Raw genomic sequence first — 15,174 nt, forward strand, 5'->3', positions numbered from 1 at the left:
CATCGCCTATTCGTGAAAGATACTTAAGACGATGTTTCGTAGGATTACGGGTCAGTATGCAATATGACCAAATAAAAATTGATTGGTTTGGATAATAAAATTTTGTTTACTTTCTATTAAAACCTAATTCTTTAGACTTTCCAACAGATTAACTGAAATAGAACCAATAGATGTCGCTAGATAATCGCTAAATACAATTTGCTAACATTTATTTTTAGTTGCTTGGTGACGCTTTTGAGAAGAGTCTTAGGCGCCATTAAACAATGCTTATGCATGATGCAACATTTAAAACAAGTATCAAAATAACTGAAGAAATCTCATATTTCAAAGTTCATTTAGTTACATTGATTTATCCGACAAGTGCCTTTTTCACATACTATCATTGAATTTACTGTTGTTTCATAAGTTTAAATATAAAATCTTTCTAATTGTTTACTAAATCTTGTATTTCCTTGTATTCTGTTTCGCCATGACTGATCTAAATGGGTCTTCTAATCAAACTTTGGAAGTTTCCGAGTCTGCTGATGAATTGACGATCATAAATAGATCAAAGACTTACCATGTCTCCAAAAAGTTCATTTGTTCATCGATACCATATTTTGAGAAAATGTTTTGCTGTGATTTGTTGGAAGCGAAAGAAAACACAGTTCAATTGGATCTTGATGAACACAGTTTTACTTGTATACTTAATTGGATTCAATCTGACTCTCTTCAAATTAAGATGGAAAACATTATTGCCTTGTTTGATGTAGCCGATTATTTAATGTTGAACGATCTATCAAATGATTGTTACTCTTATTTTCATGCAAATTTCACCATTGAACATCTTCCCATTATTATTCCTCAAGTGACTAAAACATCTAAACTGATCAACTCTGGTGCTTTAAACACATTCATCTGTCGTCATTTTTTGAAAATTGTTAAAACTTCTAAATTTCTGAATTTTCCAGTTGAAACAGTAGAGTACATCTGCAAATTAGACTTGATGATTTCTTCAGAATACCAAGTTCTTGAGGCAATTAATGATTGGATTAAAGTTAAAGCTGATGACAGAAAAAAATATCTTCTTCGATTATTAAAATGTATTCGTTGGTGTTATGCTGAAACCGATATTTCATCTAAAATTATGGAAGTTCCTTATATCGCAACAATTCAAGATATTAAAGAAATTTTGTGTTCTCCTGGTAATTGTAAACTTAAGTGCACTTCCAAACGCTCTGATCAATGTTTGTTGGTGTCCATTCAGAAAATTGATGACATGGTTCTTAGTTTAAGAGTTCTGCAGTCACAATCTTGGTTACCTGTTGGTATTTTTAATTTAGATGATTCTATGTCACTAGAATTGGTTCATGGAGAGAACATATCAGATGTTTTATATGATTGCGGGACCAAAGGAGTGCGAATTGATTGGGAAAGCAAGAAATTCTGTTGGCTCAATTTTGAAAGTGACAAATCATATTATCTACAGATTAATAAACTGATTGTCTGTAGCCAGATTGCATCAAGGTAAGTTTTTTTATATGCTTTCTAGAATCATTTTTTCATTCGAGTTTTTTTATCAAATTGACTTACATTTTTTTTGCATTGCAGCAAGATATGCTACGTGGAAAATAGTCGCGAAGAATTTGCTGATCCATTCATTGAACTTTTTCGTCTACACTCACTTCCAAAAAACAATCCTACTCTTTTCCCCAATCGTGGATCGCGTGACAGGGATGACGCCGCGCCTGGTAGGGAACAACCTAATAGGGAAGAGCCTGCTGGGGAACAACCTGGCAGGGACGACCTTGAGATAGTCTGGGGCGATGAGCCTAGGAATAACCGTCGTATGGGCTTCGCTGAACGAGCTTCATATTTTTCTAACTTAGCTTGGGATCTATTTGATCCTAACAATGCAAGACGAATTGAGTCTATCAATTTTTCTGCTGGTCAATTCTATCCAACCATCCGCTTCAACCGTCGATCTTCAACTCGTCAAGTCACAGCTTCTGTCACTGCAAAAGATGATGGGAGACTGCTGCTCGAGTCTGAAGGTAAATATATTGTGGTTGGAAAAAGTAACGTTGAAAAGTTTTACGCTCTTTTTCCCGTTCGTAATCATGAATGGTTTAAGGTAAAAAATTATGTCAATTATGATGAAAGATCTTTTATCGCTACAGTTTTAGGGCCCAATATTTTTATTTTGACAACGAAACTGAAATTTATTCAATTTAATTATAAAACCCAAGCATTTAAAAAGACTGCACCATTCAAAGGTAGCGAATTGAAATTTTTGGATTTAATCATCACTTCTCGTCAAGACAACGATAATAAAATAGTTTTGATCGATAAATCGTGTGGAAAAATCCACATTTTCAACATTGACAGTCAAACCTGGACTGAAACTAGCATCAGTAATCGTGCGCCGAAACAAAATGATCCAAAGGATTGCATTATGACGGCAACCTCAGTCTTTTTGCCATTAAACAAAACCAAAAATTACTTTAGACGAAATATAGTTTATTAGATTATTTGATCTTCAGATGTGTCGTTAAAATTAGTTTCAATTTTGTATTCTTTTTTTAAATTTTTGCATTCAATAAAATTTGCGTTTCTCAATCTTAACTGAATCAAATCGTTTTTCAATTTAATCAAGAGGACTTGAAATGCGATAAAGCGTTTTCATAATTCAATTCAGATCTGTGTGTTTTTATATTTTTGCCATTCCATTTTTCAATCATAGTCATGTAAGTTGTTATTGTGGAACATTTGTTAAATGAAATTGAATCTGAATCTTTAAGCTTAATTGTTTTTTTTATCAAATCATTTGAATCAATTTCAGCTCTACCCAGCCTCGTTCAAAGAAGAAGGATGGAATATCTGTTTGACTGTCAACTTTGAATTCGCATCAAAAAAAGATGATTTAGTTATTTTAGTCAAAAAATCGTCAGGAAAGTTGCTTATTCTCTGCATTAATCAGAATGAATGGATTGAAAAATATCACATTGTGAATATGAAATCCAACCTTAGTATAAACAAGATGCTAACTTTGTAATGACAATGAACCATTTAGTTTCACTTTAGGCCCTAAATTTAAGACTATCAGCTGTGAGTTCATCACTTTACTTAACGCTAATGCATTTGCAATATTTCAGTTCGTGGAAAATTATATTTACTATTCGTTATAGTCGTATCTTCGCTCTTTCAACTGAAATCTTTCATTCAAACAAATTGCAGCTGAAATACAAATGAACCTAAGAACTCAAAATACATTTCTGTCTCCTGGTCATTCGTCATCAGGAGAATAGCAATTTATTTTTAATTTGTCTAATAATATTCTGAACCCTTTATTCGAAGAAACTTTGCATGGTTGAAATTTGTTTCAATTTTGTCTCCTTTTTCAGGAACCACTCCTTATGAGCACATCTTTCTTGCAATTAGAGCTACAGATCTATCACCCAGTCCTAAATAATTTACGATATAAGAAGTGAATGCTATAAATTGAAAAATTAATTGCATGTATTCAGAATATTCCTAATTGCATTCAAATGCAATTACTTCAGCAATGCAATGGAGACATTTTATTTTTTCATTTCCAATGAAATAGCATTACAGTCACTATTTAAACAATGGATCACAATAGAAGTAGCATAAATTATCTCCCAACCGTGTGCTGTAATTGCATCATCTTGTTCATGGCAAATTGTGTATAATTTAAAATACCAATGTAAGTTTATTCCTTGAATCTTTCATCTTTATAATGTATTTATTTTAGAGCTTGAGGACGTTTGAACAAACATGGACTTCATCAAAAGCTAGTTTTAAACAATTAAATTCATAGGAACGTTAATAGCAACACAATTGTATTAATCTCATATGTGTTTATAACAAATATTTTTGATTCGAAACTCAACTTTACACCAAAAAGATTGAAATTGAGGCCAACACTTGTAAGATAATACAATAGTAGTATGTAGCAATAGTTTTGAACCACGGAACAGTAAATTTTGTCTTGCTTTACATTAGACTATGGAATGTGTTCAAACAAATTTTCAAGATCAGTTTTATTTTTCAGCTATTGAACTTAAATATTGGTCTTCACAAGGATACAACTATATAATAACATTTAATGTATTCTGATTTCATGGTCATTACATTAATTGTGTATAAATGAATCAATGTGATTTGAATAAAAAAATAAACAATTTTGACAGTCCAACAAAAATGATGTAATTGTTTTCATCGACACGAGACAAACCTAGACTTGAAGAGGTTAAAATAAACGGTTTTTATTTTCATTTTTCTGGTTAAAGATTTAAAGATAAGATAAGGTGTTATGTAACTTGAACCCAGATTCATTAGTAATCAACGGTTTTGGCGGGTTCACTTTGTTAGTGGTTTACAAGCAAAGAGTAAAGAAGCTTCTTTGCTCTTTGTTTACAAGGGAAAGCATTTGAACGATCAATCATAAACATTAAGTCAGTGCTTATTATAAAGTAATATTAATTTGAAATGTGGCTAAAATTTTCAGTTTGTTTAAACATAATTCATTGTTTCAAATAAAACATCTCAGATTCAGTAAAACTTCATTTGGATAGGATTTTGTGCAACATTTAATATCTGTAAAATTTTCGGTTGAACACTTTCCTTTTGCAGTCAAATGGATCAAGCTTTGTCGACATTTAAAAATAAATTTCACCTCACTTCATTCACTTCAATTGGCTATTTATCCAGATATAAGATGGAACCTGATTCTACAATCATGAATTTTCATGTCCCTTCGATTATATCCGTTGGTGTCATTCCTTTGAGAATTACTGTATGGAAAAACAAGTAACGTGAGTTAATAAGATATTCACTTTATTTCAAATCATTCGTTTGTTCCTGAAACACCTGTGCTTGATGTTTCAATCTGCTTTCCCTATTACCAAATTGTTTTAAAAATAGGGCTAAAGGGACAAAAAGCTCAGTCAGACCCTTTTTGCTCAGTAATGTAATTACCCTTCTATCGATAATTACATTTCTGGACAAAGTAGACGATAATAATTTAGGTTTGTGCCTAAAAGTTCGCTATCAAGACCCATACAATAAGGTTTGCGCTTAACAAGCGCTTAATAAAAGCTCTCTAACAAGCCACATAAAATTAGGTTTGCGCGCGAAAGCTATCTGCCTTTTAGCAAGAAACAATAAATAGGTCTGTAGCTTAACAATTCTCATCATTTGTATCTCAGTTTTTGTTTGCAACACTAAAAGTCAGTTAGTTACATTAGTTTCTCTGTAAAGAGTCTTGTTAAAGAACCTGGTAAAATTCATTTATTGATAATAAACTTGTTTCCTCTTATAATTTTCAAACTTTGTTCCTTTTAAATTATTAGTTTGATTCCCGATGGCTGATTCCAATGAATCTTCTGATCAAATACCGGAAGTTTCTGAGTCTGGTGATAAATTGACGATCATAAATGGATCAAAGATTTACCGTGTCTCTAAGAAGTTCATTTGTTCATCGATACCTTATTTTGAAAGTATGTTTTGCAGTGATTTGTTAGAAGCCCAAGAGAACAAAGTGGAATTGGATCTTGATGAACACAGTTTCGATTGTGTACTCAATTGGATTCATTCTGATTCGGTTCAAATTGAAATGGAAAGTGTTATCACCTTGCTTGATGTAGCCGATTATTTGCTGTTGAACGATTTATCAGAGGATTGTTACTCATACTTTCATGCGTACTTCACTATTGAACATCTTCCCGTTGTTATTCCTCAAGTGACTAAAACATCTAAACTGATCAACTCTGGTGCTTTAAACACATTCATCTGTCACCATTTTTTGAAGATTGCTAAAACATCCATATTTCTAAATTATCCAGTTGAAACATTAGAGTACATCTGCAAATTAGACTTGATGATTTCTTCTGAATACCAAGTATTGGAGGCAATTAATGATTGGATTAAATTTAAAGCTGGTCTTAGAAAAGAATATCGTCTTCAATTATTAAGATGTATTCGTTGGCGTTATGCTGGAACTGATATTTCATCTAAAATTCTGGATGTTCCATACATCGCAACAATTCAAGATGTTGATGAAATTTTGTGTTCTCCTAGTAGTTCAAAACTTGAGTGTACTTCTAATCGCACTAAACAATGTTTATTGATTTCCATTCAGAGGATTAATGATATGTGTCTGAATATAAGAGTTCTTCAGTCACAATTTTGGTTACCTATTGGTTATTTTAATTTAGATGATTCTATGTCACTAGAATTTGTTCATGGAGAGAACATATCAGATGTTTTATATGATTGTGGAACCAAAGGAGTGCGAATTGATTGGGAAGGCAAGAAATTCTGTTGGCTCAATCTTGAAAGTGACGAATCTTATTATCAGCAAATCAACAAACTGATTGTTTCCAGTCAGACTAAATCGAGGTAAGTTTTCTTAAGTGCCTTCTATAGTCATTCTTTCAGTTAAGCTCTTATCCTTCGACGCTTTCTTAAAATGCAATTTAGCGTTTAATTTATTTTCACTGCTATCATTTCAGATATTAAATTCTAATCGAATCTTTTCTATTGAATTTCAGTACCATTCTCTACTTGGATGATAAATGTTTTGGGAATGCTGATGATCCATTAATTGATCTTTTTCATCTTCGCTCGTCAGCTACTTCTAGGCGACTTCCTACTGTTTCCTCCGCCTCTCATTCGCGTGCTTTTGTTGACCCCTGGGACGATTGGTCTGACTGTGGATGTTCTAGCTATCCTAGTCGTGTAACCCGCCGTAAATTACCACTTGTTTTGCTCAATGATTCTGAAAATGAAGACGTGCCAACCTCAGTTCCTTCAGAAAATGATGAAAAGTTACTTCTCGAATCTGATGGTGAATTCATTGTGGTTGGAAAAACTAAAGATAACAAGTTTTACACTCTTTTCCCAGTTCGTCATCCTGAATGGTTTAAGATGGAAAATTATGTGAATTATGACCAAAGATCTTTCATTGCCACTATTTTAGGGTCCAATATTTTTATTTTGACTAAGAAACTGAAATTTATTCAGTTTGATTATAAAACCCAAACATTTAAACAGACTGTTCCATTCAAAGGCAACCAACTTAAATTTATGGATTTAATCATCACTTCTCTCCTAGACAACGATTACAAAATAGTTTTGATTCATAAATCCTCTGGTAAAATTCATTATTTCAACATTGACAGTCAAACTTGGACTGAAACGAATATCAGCAATCGTAAACCGAATCAAACTAATTCTAAGGATTGCATTATGGCTTCAACCTCAGTCTTTTTACCATTAGATAAAATCAAACCTTACTTTTTTCGAAAATCCAGTTCGTTGGACTGATAATTTCAATTATTTGATCATCAAATGTATCTTAAATATCAATTTCATCTCTGTATTCGTTTGACGAATGTATTTAACAAATAAAATTTTCTTATTAAAACTAAAACTAAAAGGCATTTGAAAATTGAAATACAATATAAAAGGACTTGAAATAAGAGTACATAAAAGCATAATTACATGTAGATCTATGCGTTTTCTTACTTTTTATTATCAACTTCTGCCTTTTTGGTCGTCAACTTTTAGCCTTTCTAAAGGCTTCAATCATAGTCGATGCCCATATTGCCATATTCACAGACACAAATAATGATGTAATATCCCAGTTTACATCATCATGATATTTGCTTAACGAACCTTTACTTGAGAAGTTTAAAATAACAATTTTCATTTTTACTTTTCTGGTTAAAGATTCAAAGATAAGATAAAGTGTTGCGTACTTTGAACCCAGATTCATTAGTACATAACCGTTTTTGCGGGTTCACTTTATTAGTGGTTTACAAGTGAAGGCGATTGAACAAACAATCATAGACATATGATCAGTGGTTAACATAAAGTTTAATTTGAAATGTGACTGACAGTCTGTAAGGTTTCCAATTTGTTAAGTTAAATAAGATTACACCGAAAGTTCAGTTAGCTTAATTAACTTTTCGAGATAATTCAAACAATCATTTATTGGTTTAAAATGAATTGAATGGAGATTGAAATTTTTGTGACTCTCCTTAATGTTCAACTAAAGAAATGAGGTTCAATTGCAAATATCAATAACATCTATAAGTGAAAGTCGAAAGAATTAGGTTCAAATAGAAAGAAACACAACACCCAAACCCATGAGGTTATACCTAAATTAATGGTATTTTGGTCAGACTCTGTATTGAAACAGTAGATTAAGTGGCTTTCAAATATAGATGAATTGGCATAGAACCAATAGATGTCGCTAGATAATCGTAACAGATTAATAACATTTAGTTTTGTATCTAAACAAATCACAGCTTTAGCATCTAATCTTAATATTGTAGCGCTCAAGCTAGTTTGTTACATTAGTTTTCATTGTAGAGTTTTGCTTATTGTTGAAAAGAATCTTGCTTAAATAAGCTGGTTCTCTGAAAAACTGTTGTTTCTTCTAATCATACGCGTTGATTTCAAATCTTGAATCCATTAAGCTATAATTTTGATTCGCGATGGTTGATCCTAATAAATCTTCTGATCCAGTACCGGAAGTTTCTGAGTCTGGTGATAAATTGACGATCATGAATAGATCCAAGATTTACCATGTCTCCAAAAAGTTCATTTGTTCATCGATACCATACTTTGAAAAAATGTTTTGCTGTGACTTATTGGAAGGAAAAGAAAACACAGTTCAATTGGATCTTGATGAACACAGTTTCGATTGTGTACTCAATTGGATTCATTCTGATTCGGTTCAAATTGAAATTGAAAATGTTATCGCCTTGTTTGATGTAGCCGATTATTTGATGTTGAATGATCTATCAAAGGATTGTTACTCTTATTTTCATGCCAATTTCACCATTGAACATCTCCCCATTGTCATTCCTCAAGTGACAAAAACATCTAAACTGATCAACTCTGGTTCTTTAAACACATTCATTTGTCGCCATTTCTTGAAGATTGTTAAGACTTCTATTTTTCTGAAGTATCCTGTTGAAACGGTAGAGTATATCTGCAAATTAGACTTGATGATTTCTTCTGAATACCAAGTTCTTGAGGCAATTAATGATTGGATTAAATTTAAAGCTGATGACAGAAAAGATTGTCTTCTTCGATTATTAAAATGTATTCGTTGGTGTTATGCTGGAACCGATATTTCATTAAAAATTATGGTAATTCCATACATCGCAACAATTCAAGATATTAATGAAATTTTGTGTTCTCCTGGTAATTGTAAACTTGGGTGCGCTTCCAATCGCACGAATCAATGTTTGTTGGTGTCCATTCAGGAAACTGAGGATTTGATTCTGAGTATAAGAGTTCTGCAGTCACATTCTTGGTTACCTGTTGGTAATTTCAATTTTGATGATTCTATGTCGCTAGAATTTGTTCATGGAGAAAACGTCTCAGATATTTTATACGATTGTGGAACCAAAGGAGTGCGAATTGATTGGGAAGCTAAGAAATTCTGTTGGCTCAATTTTTACAGTGACGATTCTTATTATCTTCAAATTAACAAACTGATTGTTTGTAACCAGATTGCATCAAGGTAAGTTTCCCAAAACTTGGCTATAGCCATTTTTCAAGTCAATTCTTGCCTTTCAACGCTTTCTGAAATAGCAAGTTGGCGTTTTATGGCAAGTTTGTCATAAAATACTGTTATTGGTGCAATATGTTGAATATTAAATTTCCATCGAATTTTTCTTTTGTATTTCAGTACCATTTTATACTTGAAAGATAATTTTGGTGGATGTGTTGATGATCCATTCATTGAACTTTTCCATCTGCGCCTCTTTCCTACTTCTAGGCGAAGACATATTGAAGATGGTGCGTGGGCGCATGAATGGGCTGAAGACTTTGACTTCTGTGTTAAATCTCCGAAATGCCACGGTGCAGTTAAGATTTCTGTAGAAAATGATGAAAGATTGCTTCTCGAATCTGATGGTAAATTCATTGTGGTTGGCAAATCTAAAGATAAACACTTTTACGCTCTTTTTCAAGTTCGTCATCTTGAATGGTACAAGATGAAATATTATGTGGATTATGATGAAAGAACATTTATCGCTACTGTTTTAGGGTCCAATATTTTCATTTTGACACAGAAACTGAGGTTTATTCAGTTTAATTATGAAACCAATGTATACAAAAAGACGGCTCCGTTCAGAGACAGCGAACTGGAATTCGTGGATTTAATCATCACTTCTCAACAAGACAACAATAAAATACTTTTAGTCCATAAATCCTCTGGAAAAATTCACTATTTCAACATTGACAGTCAAACTTGGACTGAAACGAGCATCAAATATCGCAAGCCGGATCAAATTGATTCAAATGATTGTATTATGACTTCGACCACTGTCTTTTTACCATTAGATAAAATCAATCATTGTTTCAAACCAAAATTCAGTTCATTGAACCTATAACTGCAATTATATGATAATCAGATGTGTCATTAATAATTTTTATTTGTATTCGTTTTTCAGATGTTTTTATCAAATAAAGTTTGCTTATTGAATTTAAAACTATGATATATTAATATCAATATTTATTTGAATACGAGGCTTTTGCTAATTTGTGCGAAAGATTGGCTGTGTTTTTGCATTGAATCTGAAAAACCAACTCAGTGTTTTATTAAAGTATGAATGAAAAAATAAACATAAACTCAAGTTTGAACCCTTGAAATTATACTAACTGTTAAATATTTCCACTTATTCAGTGTTACATGCTAAAACTTTAGTACACTCTGAGTTTTGCAATTCATTAGCTACGAATTAGTTAACCCTATTTGAACAGTAAAATGCCAAACAACTTTAGCCAATTCAAGATATCATAACTCAAAGGATGTAAAAATGACCAAAAATACCACATGATATGTGAAATATGATGCAATATCTTTGTTTTTGAACATCATGAGATCAGTTAAACAAACCAAAGAAGCTTTTAATCAATGGCTTTCATTTAAACCTTTCTGGTTAAAGATTTGAAGATGTAGGGCTAAGAAACTTGAACCCAAATTCATTTAAAGACAACTTGTGGAGACAAGATATCGTCTCGAATTAAATTTACTGCAAACAAATTATTTGAAAAGGGATTCTATTGCACTTTTTCACTAATTGACCAGAAGATCACTGAAACCAAGAGAAAGTCTGCGTCCAATTTCATCATTTAAGTGTTAATCAGTCCCTTTGATTGTATTACTGTTTGCTTAACTTTGTAATAAGGACGAAACAATTAAAAAACCAATGAAATGATTAGTTCACAATTTACAGTCTGATAGGTATTACAGAAAAGGCTTGAGAATTATAAAAATCGATTGATTCATAGATATTGAAGCTTAAACCACATAGTCTATGATCGATCTTTAAATCAGAATCAATCAAGATCTCTCACTTTATTAAACCACATTTTCATTCGGTGTTCATTGTTCTGCAGGGTGTGGGTAGGGAAAGCGCCTCCTTTTGATGGTCAGAAGACTTTAAATTTGTTTACATTTCGCAATTTAATTCTGCGCATATTAACCAAGCCCCTTTTCCCTTTATTTTTACAACCAGTACATTCGTTAGTTAAAAGGTTGTGTTTAATTGTAAAGTACTCTAAACTTATTCTAACCTGGTGATAAATTATAAAAAAAAGTTGTAATTTTCAAAGTATTAATTGTGCTTTCGTTAGTCTAAATCATCATGGATAAAGAAGACGAAAATTGTGATGCAAAATTGCAAATCGTGAATAGAACAAGAAAATATAATGTTTCCAAAAAGTTCATTTGTTCATCTGTGCCTTACTTTGAGAAAATGTTTTCTTGTGATTTGTTGGAATCAAAGGAAAACAAAGCTGAAATGGATTTCGACGAACATGCATTTGATGCTATTCTCAACTGGATTCATTCTGAGTTTTTCTTCACCCAAATGGATTATGTGATTAGTTTTTACGAGGCAGCTGATTACCTGATGATAAATGATAATTTATTAAAACCATGTCTGTCTTATTTCCATGAAAACTTCACTCTTGAACATCTCCCAATTGTTCTACCACAAGTCACCAAAGTGTCTAAGCTGATCAATTTAGGATCAATTGAAAACTTCATTTGTCGTCATTTCTTAATGATCAACAATACAAATATTTTCCTGAATTACCCAGTTGAGGTAATTGAATCTATTCTCAAATTAGATCTAATGGTTTACTCTGAATATCAAATTTATGAATCAATCATGAAATGGGTGAATAAGAAGGTTGATTCTCGAAAAGCTTTACTTCCTCAACTATTAAAATCTGTCCGTTGGTCTTATATGGATTTTGGTGATATTATCAAGATAAAGGATAATGAATTAATCAAGACTCTACCGAATTTAGATTTTATTGAATACTATGTTTGCTTCAATCGATGCAAACAAAACTTCTTTATATCTATCCATCAAATAGATACATCAACACTAAGAATAAATGCGTTTGATAATGATTTTTTCTGTTTCATGATTGGTGATTTCATTCAAGATGATTCAATGTCACTTGAATTTGTTCATGGAGAACACAATTCAGATATTTTATTTGATTCTGGGACAAAAGGTATTCGAATTGATTGGATTAAAAAGACTTTTCGATGGCTCGACTTCAAAGTTAAGGGTAAAACTTATTACAGTAAATTCATTAAATTCATTGTAAAGTTTTCCCCAAGTCTCAGGTATGGTTATATATTTATATAAATGTAAATATTTATCATTCATAATCTCTTAGAGTCGAGCTTTTAGGTTTTGAATGTAGATGCCAATTTATTTTCTGTTGTTGAATCTTTATTATCACTAAATGCGGTTAGTTTTAGTAGACCCCTTCCCTCTATTAAATGTGAATACGATAGAAGAAATTATTCAACAGAAAATATCATTTTAATAAACTTTGTAAATATACTTAGTTTATTAAATATTTTATTTAGAGCACATTCATAAGATGAATGGCAGTAATTTTTTCATCAGATTCAGTTTTAGTTTATTAGCCTTGTCTTGTTTCTGTCTGGGCTCCTATGCTATGAGTTCCATGGAATTGTGTTATGATAAATTCAATCTTTCAAATTAATATGTGATTACAATGTCACAAGACTTTTAAGATGCTTTTCGATGAAAACGGTTGATATTAAATTAAAATCACAAAATATTCAACATTAATGTTATCAATAAAATCACATAAGAAAAGGTTCATTCTAACGGTTTATTCTCGATTTTCTTCCTCGAATTCAATGTTTCAACGTATGTAACAAGAGGTGAATAAATTGACGTGCAGATTCCTTTTAAGTTTATTCGTCTCCATTTCTTTGAGTATATTAACGACAGTCTGCTATTTTAAAGACAGCAGAATTTATTGTTAGCTATTCAATCTGTAAAACTTGTGCGGCTAGTATGAATTAACATCTGAATTATAATATAAGATAACACTTCTAATAAGACCTCAAATAATGCAATTCGATTCTTTTCTATTCTTTGATTTTATCTTTCCCGATTCTTCAGAGTAAGTGACGATTGTTATTTTGAAGACAAAGATGCAAAACTTCCTGATTCGATTTCCAGTGAAGAAAAACTGCTGCTTGAATCCAATGGTAAATTCATTGTGATTGGTAAAACTACAGACGAAAAGAAATTGTTTGGTCTTTTCCCGGCTAAATGTCCAAGTTGGTTCAACAATTATAGAGATCATGAACGCTCTTTTAAAGCCACTGTTTTGAACGATGTTGTTTATATATTGACAAAGGATCTTGAATTTATTCAATTCAATTATGAAACTAAATGCTTCGATAAGAGTGAACCATTCAAAGAGGAAAAATGGGATTTCAATGATTCAATCTTAACTTCACATCAAACAAACGACGATAAAGTTATTTTGGTAAACAAATCAAGTGGAAAAGTGTATGTTTTTTGCATTAAGCAGAAGAAATGGATTGAGAAATATCGTATTATGACTGTGAAATTTTTTTCCGACAGTTCCTGTGCCCACGTTAATAAGTTAGTTGCCTTTACTTCAACATTTTTACCGATGAAAGTTATCGAACCTTTGTATGATCAAAGTGATAATTAATTTTATGACTACCAATGTACCTTTAGCTCCTCTTCAAGCCCTAAAATTTAGGTTATCATTAGTGAGCTTTATCATTCTTCATAATGCTGATGTATTTTTAATAATTTAGTGAATGAAAATTATATTTACTACACATTCCAGTCGCATCTTCACCCATTCAATTAAACTCTTTTACGCAAACAAATCGCATCTGTAATACAAATGAACCTAACGAAACTGTAAGAATTTACAATGTATAACTGTTTCTCGATCATTGCCATCCAGTTGATAGCAAAAATTATTTACTTTGTCTATTTATATTCCACTTTTCTGATTTTCAAGACAATGTCTTTGTTGTAATGTACCACAATTAAAACCTTATCATATTTTATTTTCTCATTTGATTATAAAAAGTTATTTAAACTGACAATAGCTTGTAACTTTTTTCTGAACAGATGCACATATCTAACATTCAGTTCAACGTAATTTATCATGTCAGAAGTGAAAGTCTACATTGAGCCAATGGACCAAAATGAAAGTAGCTTAAATAGTCTACCAACCGTTTGCTGTAATTAATACATCATCTTGTTCATGTTAACTTTGTGAATAATTTGAAGTACCAATGCAAGTTGATTTTTTAAATCTTTCATCTTACAAATCATCTTTGTTAATAATTAATCCTAACAAACTGAAACTTGCGAACAATTCGTTATTTTGAACAAATATCAACTTTGAGTTAAAGGTTAGTTTTAAAGATTGAATGTAAAACATTAAGATTAATACATTTACATTTATGAATATTTTTTATTTCCTTCAACGGGGAACCAAAAAGATGCGTAATTGTGCAAAAATAGCATTAGTGAACCACTGGAACTTTTCAATAGACAATCCAATGTGTTCCAACATATATTAAAAAATCATCTTAAGTGTCTTCCATGCATAGATGAATTGGAATAGAACCAATAGATTTCGCTAGATAATCACAAAATTTAGTTGGATTAAAAACATTGAGTTTTGTAACTGAACAAATCACATCTTTAGCATCTAGTCTGTATTTTGTGGCGCTGAAGTTAGTTTGTTACATTAGTTTTCTGAAAAATCTTGGTTAAATATTCTGGTTCTCTGAAAAACTGTTGTTTCCTC

The 15,174-nt window shown here is 31.6% G+C and overlaps 4 protein-coding genes across 6 annotated transcripts; all 4 read left to right on the top strand.

Moving 5' to 3' along the window:
- The first annotated feature begins 220 nt into the window (after window positions 1-220).
- LOC107361473 (uncharacterized) lies at window positions 221-2,604 on the top strand. Its single transcript, XM_015928309.3, has 2 exons — window positions 221-1,506; window positions 1,591-2,604. Exons 1-2 carry the CDS (start codon window positions 470-472, stop codon window positions 2,504-2,506), a joined length of 1,953 nt encoding a protein of 650 aa, XP_015783795.1. The 5' UTR covers window positions 221-469; the 3' UTR covers window positions 2,507-2,604.
- Window positions 2,605-4,357: 1,753 nt separating this feature from the next.
- Window positions 4,358-7,445, top strand: LOC107361459 (uncharacterized). Of its 3 annotated transcripts, none has more exons than XM_089269922.1 (3): window positions 4,358-4,812; window positions 5,355-6,402; window positions 6,555-7,445. In XM_089269922.1, exons 2-3 carry the CDS (start codon window positions 5,366-5,368, stop codon window positions 7,327-7,329), a joined length of 1,812 nt encoding a protein of 603 aa, XP_089126048.1. In that variant the 5' UTR covers window positions 4,358-4,812; window positions 5,355-5,365; the 3' UTR covers window positions 7,330-7,445. The 3 variants fall into 3 exon arrangements, with proteins under 3 accessions (XP_089126048.1, XP_015783777.1, XP_025016373.1); XM_015928291.3 differs by having other exon boundaries at window positions 4,359-4,817; XM_025160605.2 differs by lacking the exon at window positions 4,358-4,812 and adding an exon at window positions 5,189-5,281.
- An 822-nt stretch (window positions 7,446-8,267) lies between these two features.
- Window positions 8,268-10,514, top strand: LOC107360972 (uncharacterized). Its single transcript, XM_015927690.3, has 2 exons — window positions 8,268-9,541; window positions 9,710-10,514. The coding sequence occupies exons 1-2, from the start codon at window positions 8,505-8,507 to the stop codon at window positions 10,413-10,415; spliced, it is 1,743 nt and encodes a 580-aa protein (XP_015783176.1). The 5' UTR covers window positions 8,268-8,504; the 3' UTR covers window positions 10,416-10,514.
- Window positions 10,515-11,475: 961 nt separating this feature from the next.
- Window positions 11,476-14,639, top strand: LOC112538736 (uncharacterized). The gene is made up of 2 exons (XM_025160624.2): window positions 11,476-12,670; window positions 13,488-14,639. The coding sequence occupies exons 1-2, from the start codon at window positions 11,673-11,675 to the stop codon at window positions 14,050-14,052; spliced, it is 1,563 nt and encodes a 520-aa protein (XP_025016392.1). The 5' UTR covers window positions 11,476-11,672; the 3' UTR covers window positions 14,053-14,639.
- The last annotated feature ends 535 nt before the right edge of the window (window positions 14,640-15,174 follow it).

The sequence above is a fragment of the Tetranychus urticae genome, chromosome 1, assembly GCF_039701765.1.
Source record: "Tetranychus urticae isolate SD_2017Ah chromosome 1, NJAU_TeUrti_SD_1.0, whole genome shotgun sequence".
Lineage (NCBI taxonomy): Eukaryota > Metazoa > Arthropoda > Arachnida > Trombidiformes > Tetranychidae > Tetranychus > Tetranychus urticae.

Coding starts and splice junctions, on each gene's coding strand:
- LOC107361459 (XM_089269922.1), top strand. CDS start 5,366: ATGGCTGATTCCAATGAATCTTCTGATCAAATACCGGAAGTTTCTGAG. Junction 6,403..6,554: donor TCCAGTCAGACTAAATCGAG/GTAAGTTTTCTT, acceptor ATTGAATTTCAG/TACCATTCTCTACTTGGATG.
- LOC107361473 (XM_015928309.3), top strand. CDS start 470: ATGACTGATCTAAATGGGTCTTCTAATCAAACTTTGGAAGTTTCCGAG. Junction 1,507..1,590: donor TGTAGCCAGATTGCATCAAG/GTAAGTTTTTTT, acceptor TTTGCATTGCAG/CAAGATATGCTACGTGGAAA.
- LOC112538736 (XM_025160624.2), top strand. CDS start 11,673: ATGGATAAAGAAGACGAAAATTGTGATGCAAAATTGCAAATCGTGAAT. Junction 12,671..13,487: donor AAGTTTTCCCCAAGTCTCAG/GTATGGTTATAT, acceptor CCGATTCTTCAG/AGTAAGTGACGATTGTTATT.
- LOC107360972 (XM_015927690.3), top strand. CDS start 8,505: ATGGTTGATCCTAATAAATCTTCTGATCCAGTACCGGAAGTTTCTGAG. Junction 9,542..9,709: donor TGTAACCAGATTGCATCAAG/GTAAGTTTCCCA, acceptor TTTGTATTTCAG/TACCATTTTATACTTGAAAG.